General features: G+C 43.3%; 1 protein-coding gene across 1 annotated transcript in view; it reads right to left on the bottom strand.

Moving 5' to 3' along the window:
- FCHO2 (FCH domain only 2) overlaps positions 1–101 on the bottom strand; it is a 122862-nt gene extending 122761 nt beyond the window's left edge. The window contains exon 1 of the mRNA XM_029942424.1: positions 3–101. Within this exon, the coding sequence (XP_029798284.1) occupies positions 3–34 (32 nt within the window). The 5' untranslated portion in view covers positions 35–101. The remainder of the gene's footprint in view (positions 1–2) is intronic.
- Positions 102–10909: the final 10808 nt, after the last annotated feature.

Genomic DNA, 10909 nt, shown 5'->3' with positions numbered 1-10909 from the left:
CCCAAAAATTCTCGACAAAATGCGCCATAACCATCCTGCCGTCACCGCGCCGGGTTCCGCGTCCGCGTCCGCCCGCCGCTGTGTAAACACGGGCCCGGCCCCCACGGCGCCCCCGCCTTTCCCCGCCGCAGCCGCCGCCGCCGCCGCCGCCGCCTTCTTCCCGGAGACCAGCCCGCACCCCCCAGGGCGCATGCGCCACCTAGCGGCTGCCGCCGCCGGACGAGCTCTTAAACGCCACGGCCTTGGTTGCGCATGCGCCCCGCGTCCCATTCCTGGGATTTTGTAACCTTCCTTTTTCTCCCGCGCGAGCGTGGGCGCGGCCAAATTGAGTATTCTCTTGGGAATGGTGGAGAACCGGGTTCCTGAGGAGTCACCTGGGAGACTGCCCTCAGCCTTTGAGGTACGATAGGCACTGGCCCAGGGACGGAGCGAAGAAAAAAGCTGGCCAACGGCATTGGATACGGCAGCCTGGCTACCTACTCTCTTCCTCTTCGCAAGACTTGCTTCCCCGGTCTTCGAGGATCTTGAAGGGATCCAAGTCTGGTCGAGCTGGGTTAGGGGAAACTTGGCCTCTGGCCACTGGGAGTAGACAGGGAAACCTTTGGTCAGTAGGGTGCCTTTCCTTAACAGGGAACTAAGAACCAAAACAAAACTTTCCGAGGCCGGAAAAGGAGGAGACGCCCAGTGTCGCCTGTGAGTCGCTGGAGCTGCGGGAGACCCAAGCACCAAGTCCCCTGCCCAAGCCGATGACCTCTAGCACGCCCAGAGCAAACCAGGCAGGCTGGCTGACAGGAGGACCATGATCCCAAAGGAAGGAATTTCCCTGACCCAGGCAGTTAAAAAAAAAAAAAAAAGTCTCTTCCAGGACTTGTTCACTTAAGTCCCTAGTTTTCTTGGCAACCTGTACATTTTGGAAAAAGAAACAAGTTTAAACACGTCCTGGCATAACATAAACTAAATCCCCTTCCCACACCTCGCTTTCCAGAGGTTAGGGGAAAAAATTAAATACTGGTGGAGAAGCCTCAAGTTCACTGTCACCAGGTCAGCTAGATGCAAATTATACTGTTCTTGAAGCCAAGCCCCACTAATAGATTTAGTGTAGTTTTAACTATATGCATACACCACACCTTCTCAGATCTTGCGATTGAAACATAATGAACACTACGACAGTGTTTTTTCTGGGGAAATTATTTTCAACCTCAAAAGTAAGAAGCATGGTGCCAGGGTGGATCAGTTGCTTGAGTGTCACACTGGAGTTCAGCTCAGGTCATGATCCCAGGGTGGTGGGACAGAGACCCACCTCCGCTCAGCGCTGAGCATGAAGCCTGCTTGAAGCTCGCTTTCTCGCTCGCTCTCTCGCTCGCTCTCTCTCTCTCCCCCCCCTCACTCTCTTTCTCTCTGCCTCATTCCCCCACTTGCACTCTCTCTCTAAAATAAAAAGATAATAAAATATAAAGCAAAAATCACATAGTGCCTTGCACATGGGTGAAACTGTAAAGTATTTGTTGAATTCGAATAATTGGATAATGATATTGTGATGATATCTTTTTTTAGGAGTATCTCTTAGAAATATAAAGGATGTAATGATAGTACACCTAGGATTTGCTTTAAAACAACCATAAGGAAGGAACAACAAATAGAGGTATCGATGAAACAGGATTGACCATGAGTTGATAATTATTAGGAGCTAGGTAATGGAATGGTGGTTTGCTGTACAGTACTATACTCTTTTTGTATATGTTTGCTATTTGCTTTTCCTTAAAAAGTCCTCAGGACACTGTCATTTGCACCAAGTTTTGGGGAAAGTCTAACTTAAAAATTTGCTACCGTTCTCTAAACCATTAATTAATCTAGCACTATCTTTCTTCATCCTAAAGAAATTCTAAAAATAAATACAGCCATCTAGATCACTCTACAAGTAAGCTTGGCATTAAAATCCTAGGGGATTTTAGACCTGGGGAGAAGTCTTATCTTGGACCTATACTTTAAATAACTTACATATTACAAACATATTATTTATTAAAAAATAAAGAGGTGCCTCTGACACTCCTGAGTCAATGCTGAACCCTGGCCCATAACTACATATACCCTTTCCAATGACCAACACCATTCAGCCCCCTGAGAAACACTTCTCCATAGCCCTTGCCCTATGTCTTCAAAACAAAAGGTATAACTCCAAGATGCAGTGACAATCTGTGTGCGGAATAGTGGCCCATATCAGAGATAGACTGCTTTGGAGTTCAGACAGAATCTGAGCAACCAAAGTGCTTTAGTAAGAGAGAAGAGAAATTAGTTAACTTGTTGAATTATTCCTCCCAACATGAATGCAATAGATTCTTGCATAACAAAGCACTGTTTTGCATTACAAAGTGGTATGAAGCACAGATTTAGCATAGGACTCAACTGCTCAGGGTACACTGATCTCCGTTTGTACTCTTACCTCTGGTCCCATAAATATTACAGGCAGGCTTACCACAAAGATAAATATTCTGTGTGTTTTAGCTATTTACAAGGTTTATTAGGGCCAAAATACCATATCCAAAAAACCAATATACCATAATTGCCTGAGATTTAAATTGTGGAAATTTATTGTAAGCAGTGATTAAGGTGACTAAATTCCAGACAAGATGGTGAAGTAGAAGAAGAACGTGGGTGGTATCAGCCACATTCTGTTCGCTCCTGGGATGCACATACAATCTGGCAAAGCACAGATAAGGCCCTGAGAGGGTAGCTCACTTATATGTGCCATTAAAGTATTTGTGACCCAAACACTTAGCCCTTGCTTATCCAAACACATTCTGAAACTATAAAAACTGACACAGGGTCACCTGGGTGGCTTAGTCGGTTAAGCGTCTGACTCTTGATTTTGGCTCAAGTCATGATCTCACAGTTTCATGAGTTTGAGTCTCACATCCGGCTCTGTGTTGACAGTGTGGAACCTACTTGGGATTCATTCTCTCTCTCTCACTCTCTCTCTCTCCCTCCCTCCTCCCGCCCCCACTTGCACTCTCTCGGTCTCTCTCAAAATAGATAAACAAACTTAAAAAAAAAACCCAACACAGATAACAACAGTCTTCCACTCCCTGCCTATAACACCTGGCACTTTAATAGTCATTCGATAAACATTAGGTGAAACAATGGATGAATGACTGAACCTATCATAGAAATGCCAAGGTGGATAAGACTTTGAATATGCAGTAACCCCGCTGTTCTTTTACCCATACTCTTAATTGTGCATGGTGCTAGATCTTAGAGCTCATAAAAATAGCATTATTTAAGTTCTACTTGAGTTAATTTTCTCCCATTGTTCTATATATTTTAAAAAAATCTTTGGGGCTTGAGTATACTTCTTAAAGGATAAGCTGCCTTTTGTAATAAAAATAAAATTAAATTGAGATAATAAAGTCAATTTTGTAATAAAAATAAATGAGATAATAAAGGTCAATTTTGGCTCCCAGAGGACATCTCCTCTTGGGAAGGGCTTCTAAGCAAGTTGGCCTTCAACTTTTGGGAGTCCCCACCACCAGATTCATCTTCTCATAGGATCTAATTATACCTACTATCAACATGCTTCCAGGGGATGCTGTCGGTCCACATTAAACTCTACCCCAAACATGTATGTTACAATCCAAAGCTATAACAAAACAGGTATAATATAATTTGACAAGTGGTGTTATACCCAAGTTTCCAATATCGCCCCCAAAAACCAGAGACTACCAAGGAGACCAAGTCACGCATGCAAAAGCAAAGGGCTGGGCGCCTGGGTGGCTCAGTCGGTTGAGCGTCCGGCTTCGGCTCAGGTCATGATCTCACAGTTCGTGAGTTCGAGCCCCGCGTCGGGCTCTGTGCTGACAGCTAGCTCAGAGCCTGGAGCCTGCTTCAGATTCTGTGTCTCCCTCTCTCTCGGACCCTCCCCTGCTCATGCTGTCTCTGTCTCTCAAGAATAAATAAAAAGCATTAAAAAAAAAAAAAGCAAAGGTCTTTATTAGGAGCTTAGGCAGCTCGGGCTCACGGACATTACCGGCGAAGTGGATTCATGCTGAGAGTCCCAAAATGGCGGGGTAGGGGCTTTTTTGGGAAGGCGGAGTTACAGGAAATGGTGACACAGGTATACTGACAGCAGGTTTAACCATTCATTAATACTTTTAGTGGGAGCCAATCACAACATTTAGAGTATTGACCAATCACAGAGTGAGCCCAGGACCCTCGCGAAGGGCGTGACTAGTCCTAAGCAATAGGTGATTATCTTATAGCCTCCATCTTTAGGCCCACCCTTAGAAATGTTAAAGGTGTTACTTGGCCTTTCCTGATTGGGTGTTACAAGGGTGGTCCCTCCTTCCTTGGTCAATGTGTGCCCTTCTATTGTCTAATGATTCTGAGATGCCGAATTCAGATCTGTGTCTTTATAGTGGTAGCAAATAAGACAGGAGAAATTAACACAAAATAAATCTATATTCTTTGGTTTACAAAATATGACGTATCTCCAAGATTCGAGAACAAGATACACAGAGAACATCTCCCTTTTTATTCCTTAGTTTGGTCTCTTATTTCCTATCTTGGGTTCACAGCTCATACCCCCTTAATCAACATTTAGTTACAAAGGCCATTTTCTCATTACTTCGTTTTAAACTATTTCTGTTTTAGGGGTGCCCTGGGTGGCTCAGTCAGTTAAGTCTCCAACTTTAGCTCTGGTCATGATCTTGAGCTTGTGAGTTCCAGCCCCACATTGAGCTCTGTGCTGACAGCTCAGAGCCTGGAGCCTGCTTCGGATTCTATGTCACCCTCTCTCTCCCTCTCCCACTGGAGCTCTGGCTCGCGCGCTCTCTCTCTCTCTCTCTCTCTCTCGCTCTCGCTCTCGCTCTCGCTCTCTCTCTCAAAAATAAACATTAAGGGAGCCCCTGGGTGGCTCAGTCGGTTGAGCATCTGGTTTCCGCTCAGGTCATGATCTCATGGTTCATGGGTTCAAGCCCCACATCGGGCTTGATACAGCTAGCTCAGAGCCTGGGCCTGCTTTGGATTCTGTGTCTCCCTCTCTCTCTGACCCTCCCCTTCTCACGCTGTCTCTCTCTCTCTCTCTCAAAAAATAAATAAAATATTAGAAAAAAAATAAATAAAAATAAAAATAAACATTAAAAAATGTCTTAAAAAAATAAAACTAGTTCTGTTTCAGAAGAGTCGGCTATAAAGTAAAACATTTTTCCCATTTTGCAAATGTGTTTGTTTCCAGGATGAGAGGGGCAGAGGAGAAGCTTTTATAAACCTCTCCTATTTCCTAACTTCCTGAAGGGGCAGCATCCTGTGTCAGATAGAGGAGGCCTCTGTACTTATCTTGTACTTGATAACAAGCTTCAAAAGGATGAGGCCCATTAAAAGGCAGAAGAGAAGGAGGTCGATCCCTGAAGTCTGGTGTTCTCTTGTTTTTCCCTACTCAATAGCAGCATATTGAAAGCCAAAATCTTTACACAAAACAGAAAATGCAAAAGCTTAGCAGATGGTATCCAGGCAGGCTGCGGTACAAGAGCCAGGAGACAGAAACATGCTAATCAAAGTGTAGAATGGAGCTAAATATCACCCTCCAAACACTCTTCTCATTTCAGAGCAGCTGGCTAGGCACACCCTTCTCTCCTGAGTGCACCTGGAATTGACTACCTACTCTCTGATGTGGCGTCATCTCTTCCTTCAGAATGAGATGTACTTTCCAATGGACTCTCTTATCAGACTGTCTGTGAAAGATACACAAACCACCTGACAGGTTGTTCAGGGGTTTACGGTGCTAGTGATCACAGGGAACCCAACACAGTTTTCAATAGTAAGAAGAGACAGAGGTGCCTGGCTGGCGCAGGCATTGGAGCACGCATTTCTTGAACTCAGGGTCATGAGTTTGAGCCCCACATTGGGTGTAGAGGTTACTTTAAAAAAATTTTTTTTAATTTTTATAAAGTAGGAAAAGAGAAATTGCTAAACTACAGAAATTTATAAATGTGAAATGTATGATAATGTAAAAACATACAAATATGTTTGTCATTAACATTAAATGGAAAGACAGAAGATGACATGAAAAATACATTAAAACTATGTGTATAAAAATATGCATGTGAATGGACAAAAATCAAAACAAAGCATCTAGGGTAGTGAGATTAAGACAATTACTAAACATCTAAATTTATTTTAATGTAATAACATAGTACAATTTAAAGAGCAATCACTGTTCTTTGTTGTCATGTGAATATAAATCTAATTGGGCCAAATCTTCCCTAAGTCTTTCATTAAGTCTCTCCTCTCATTTATTCAGGCAATAGACAATTATTGGGCACTTAATATAAGGAAAGACTACCCCTGCTTTTAAGAAATCTACAATGTAATATAGACGCATAAGAAATAAAACAATAGAATGATGACAATTACAAAATACTGTACCTAGAAGAGTGTCTGGTATAGAATTGACAAGCAATAAACATTTATTAAATGCGTACATGAACTGTTTGTTCTGAACCTCTCAAAGAAATTCAATTTTTTCCTTTTTCTTTTTCTTTTTCTCTCCCCTATGACCCTCTCTTTATCTTTTCGTCTTTTCAAGAAAAGCGACAAAAGGGGCTCCTAGGTGGCTCAGGTCCACGGCTTAAGTGTCCAACTCTTGATTTCCACTCAGGTCATGATCTCACAGTTCATGAGTTCGAGTCCCACATCAAGCTCCATGCTGATGTCGGGGAGCCTGCTTGGGCTTCTGTCTCCCTCTCTCATGGCCCCTCCACCACTTGCTAGTACGCATTCTCTCTCTGTCTCTCCAAAATCAATCAATCAATAAATACCCCTGTCTTTTCTTACTTCTGAAAACTGTTGGGCTCCCTGTGATCACCAACCCCGTAAAATCCTGAACCTGTCACGTCTTTTTCACAGCCAGCATGATAAGAGAGTCCATTAGAAAGTACACCTCATTCTGGAGGAAGAGATGATGCAACATCAAAAAGCAGGCAGGAAATTGGCCTGGATTCACAGGAAGTTTCTTCCATTAACACAGAGGTCTTTGGGGTCCATGGGGGAGTAGATTCCAGAGCAACTTTTAAAATTCAGGACTTCTGGGAGCAGCTAGCCCCCTAGGAACTGACTATGTATGGGGACTGGGAGAACAGAGCACTAGGGATTATAATGATGAGCCCAAGAGGGGAGGGGTTTGGTCTCCCTTGAAGATTTGCTGAACCCTGAGCAGAGATCTCAGTGTACCTTGTACAACTGTGTAACACTAGATTTCAGGAGTAACATAGGGTGCTGGTAAGAAGGATAGTCCCTAAGTTTCTTGGACAACCGAGTGAAAGGAAGAGTAACAAATATTTCCCGGACACGTATAGGCCCTCTTCTAAACACTGGGGGGTCCAATAGTAAAAGAGACAAACTACTTATTACTCTCATAGCACTAAGTGTGGGAGGACAGACCATAACGATAGTGGTACATGCTATGACATATAATCAGGATAGATTGTGGTGGGGAGCAGGGACTTCTCCACCTAACCTGGCATCTCTAAGGAAGTGACATTTGAGTAGAGAACTGAATAAATCAAAGGAAACAGCCATGCAAACATCTGCAGAGAGGTTCATATTTAAGGGTCAAACAATGCAAAAGCCCAGAGTTAGTAATGAGCTTGATGTGTTCAAGTAAGTGGAAAGGAGGCCAGCCTAGTTGGGAGTGGTGGTCAAATGGGAGAAGATAAGAAATGAAAGCAGAGTCAAGGACAGAGCGACTGGTTCATAGTCTAAGTGGCATAGGAAGCCAATGGAGGGTTTAAAAGTTTTAGAGATATCTGATTTATGTTGTAAAAGATCACATTGACTGCTCTGGGCAAAAGGATGAGGGGGTGGTAAGTGGGAGGCCACTGTTAAGATGGACGCAATAGTCCTGAAAAGAGAGGATGGTGGCAGGAACTAGCTGACAGCAGTGGAAGTGAAAAGAAGCAGCAGTCGAGCTTAAGATCTGTTTTGATTGTGAAGCTAACAGGATTTGCTAATGGAATGGGCATGGGGTGTGAAGGGGAAAAAGAAATCAAGGGTGATCTAGCAGTTGTGCCTGAGAAGTAGGTGTAACATTGTGTCATGGAGGTGGAAAAATAGGAAGACCTGCTGTTCTGGAAAAAGGAAGGAGGACCTGAGGTTCTGATTGGCCAGGTCACTCTGAGGTGCCTGTTGGAAACGCAAGTGGAAATGCCTACCAGGCAACTGGATGTATGATTTTGGTGCTCAGGACAGAGGTTGGATTGGAGACAACATTGAGGATCATCCACAAATATGGATGAGATCACAGACAGAGAACAGAGGAGTGAGGACCAAACAAAAAGCCCTGGGGCACATCTACACTTTCAGGTCAGGGATGTAGCTCAGCCTGCAACAGAGATTAAGAAAGAGAAGCAAAGTAGAAGAAATGTCAGGAAAAAAAGGGATGACAGGGTGCCTGAGTGGCTCAGTCGGTTAAGTGTCGTCCAACCTCAGGTATGATTTCATGGTTTGTGAGTTTGCACCCCGTGTCCACTTCTCCACTGTCAGCACAGAGCCCGCTTTGGAACCTCTCTCTCTGCCCCTCCCCTGTTTGCATTCTGTCTCTTTCTATCTCTCAAAAATAAATAAACAGTTAAATATATAAAAAATAATAAAAAGAAAAAGAAAGAAGGGATGACATTGAAACCAGGAGAATGTTTTTAAGAGCTGGTCAGTGGAGGACAAACACTGAGAAATGACCAATGGATTTAGTTAGCAGGTTGGAGAGAGCCTTGGCAGGTGGTGGAGATATAAATGTGGTTAGAATGGGTTAGAAGGGGAGGCAAAGACCATGGGTAAAGACAACCCATTCAAGAAATTTTGCTGTGAAAGGGAACAGTGACGAGAGGGAGGCGTGTTAAGATGAGCAGTAATAAGTCATGCTTGGATGCCAAAGGGTTGAGCCAAAGAGACAGAAAGGGAAGATAATGGTAGAAATGTGGTCCTTAAGTAGAGGAAAGGACATGGGATCCAGAGTTGGAGGTTCAGAAGAGTGCTTTTGGATTAGACCTGTTTAGGTCTAACAGATCTTGATCACTTAGTTGGAAAAACAACCCTAACTGCATGTGCAATTACAGCTTTGCCCTGGAAAGGCGCCTTTCTTGCATTACCTCACTGGATCCTCACATCAAGCCTATGAGGCCATTCCTATTATTGTCCCAATTTTACAGATGAGAAAGTATGCTCCAGAAGATTAAATGAATTGCCAAGTTCAAAAAACTAGCAAGTGTAAACTACTGTTAACTTGTGGTAAACTTATTAACAGTGGTAAGCTACTGTTCACAGAGGCAGGAAGAAAGCGTTATTAAAGAAAGGTAGGTGAGGCCGCAAGAAACAGAAACGGTCAGAAAAAAAGATGACTGGTCAAGGGTGGAAGTTAAACTCATCGAATAAGGGCTTTTATTTTTATTTATTTATTTTTAATATTTATTTCTTGTGGGGAGAGTGCAAGCAGGAGAAAGGCTGAGAGGAGAGGCATAGAGGTTCCAAAGTAGGGTCTGTGCTGACAGGCTGACAGCAGCCGGCCAATGTGGGTGGGGCCAGAACTCAGGAATCTCAAGATCAAGACCTGAGCTGGAGTCAGACACTCAACTAGCTGAGCCACCCAGGCACCCCTATGTTTGTTTGTTTGTTTGAACTTATGGTCTGGGGTCCATCAGACAGTTCCTTGGTTACTGTCTCTCTAACCCAGGTGCTCTGAATAAATATGAATGCTAAGTTATAAGGATCCCATAAAAATTTCAAACAAATGTATTTACATCTTATTCTTTAAAAAAAAAAATCTTTTCTCTCCTCACTGTCAGTTCTGAAACATGCAAAAAATGTAATTGTCCAAAACCTCAGATACTAATCAAAATCTAGAGCTGTCCCACCCTAAACAAGATGTCTGGCAATTGTATTACAAACCAGCCACTTTGGGGGTCTGGTGGGCTCAGTGGTTTAAGTGTCCAGCTTTGGCTCAGGTCATGATCTCATGTCTTGAGAGTTTGAGCCCCACATCAGGCTCTATGCTGCTGGCTCAGAGCCTGGAGCCCACTTCGGATTCTGTGTCTCCCTCTCTGTCTGCCCCTCCCCTGCTCATGCTCTCTCTGTCCAAATAAATAAATATTAAAAAAAAAAAAAAAAGCAGTCACTTTTGATGGGCAGAGGGAACAGCAACCAAATCATTCTGTTGACATGACTGCAAGTTCAATAGCAAATCCTTAAAAGAAAAAACACTAAGTCCTGATGAATTATTTGCAGGAAGGCAACTGGACTGGCCAAACTGGCCAGATCTAAAGTTACAAAATAAAATTTCACTGCTAACCTTACATCTCCACTTGACATCTGCCTTAATATGCTTTTTAAAAATAGTTTCAAGAACAAACTGTCACCAAGTAGTTATTTTTTTTAAGTCCAAAAAATGGATGTTTTTTTCTTCCCACTTCCCACATGTTAGCTAAAACCATCTCTTTCTTCAAGCTGTCTTCAAGTACATCTCTTCCAAAAAAAGAAAACTGCTAAACCATTGCCTTCTGGGTAATCTCACTTATATTGCTCTTTCCTCCATGTGTTTACAGATCTATTCTTTAGGGTAAGTAGTTTATATCTTGAAGGCGTCTGGGTGGCTCAGTCGGTTAAGCATCTTGATTTCAGTTCAGGTCATGATCTCACGGTTCGTGAGTTAAAGCGCCCAGTCGGGCTCTATGCTGACACTGTGAAGTCTACTTGGGATTCTCTCCTTCCCTCTCATGCTCCCTTCCCTCTTTCTTTCTCTCAAAAATAATAAATTTTAAAAAAGGGAGAGAGGGGTGCCTGGGTGGCTCAGTCAGTTGAGCAGCCGCCTTCAGTTCAGGTCATGATCTCCTAGTTCATGAGTGCAAGCCCCGTGTCAGGCTGAGCTGTC

The sequence above is a fragment of the Suricata suricatta genome, chromosome 6, assembly GCF_006229205.1.
Source record: "Suricata suricatta isolate VVHF042 chromosome 6, meerkat_22Aug2017_6uvM2_HiC, whole genome shotgun sequence".
In the NCBI taxonomy this organism is placed as follows: domain Eukaryota; kingdom Metazoa; phylum Chordata; class Mammalia; order Carnivora; family Herpestidae; genus Suricata; species Suricata suricatta.
This window is presented reverse-complemented; position numbering and strand designations above follow the sequence as displayed.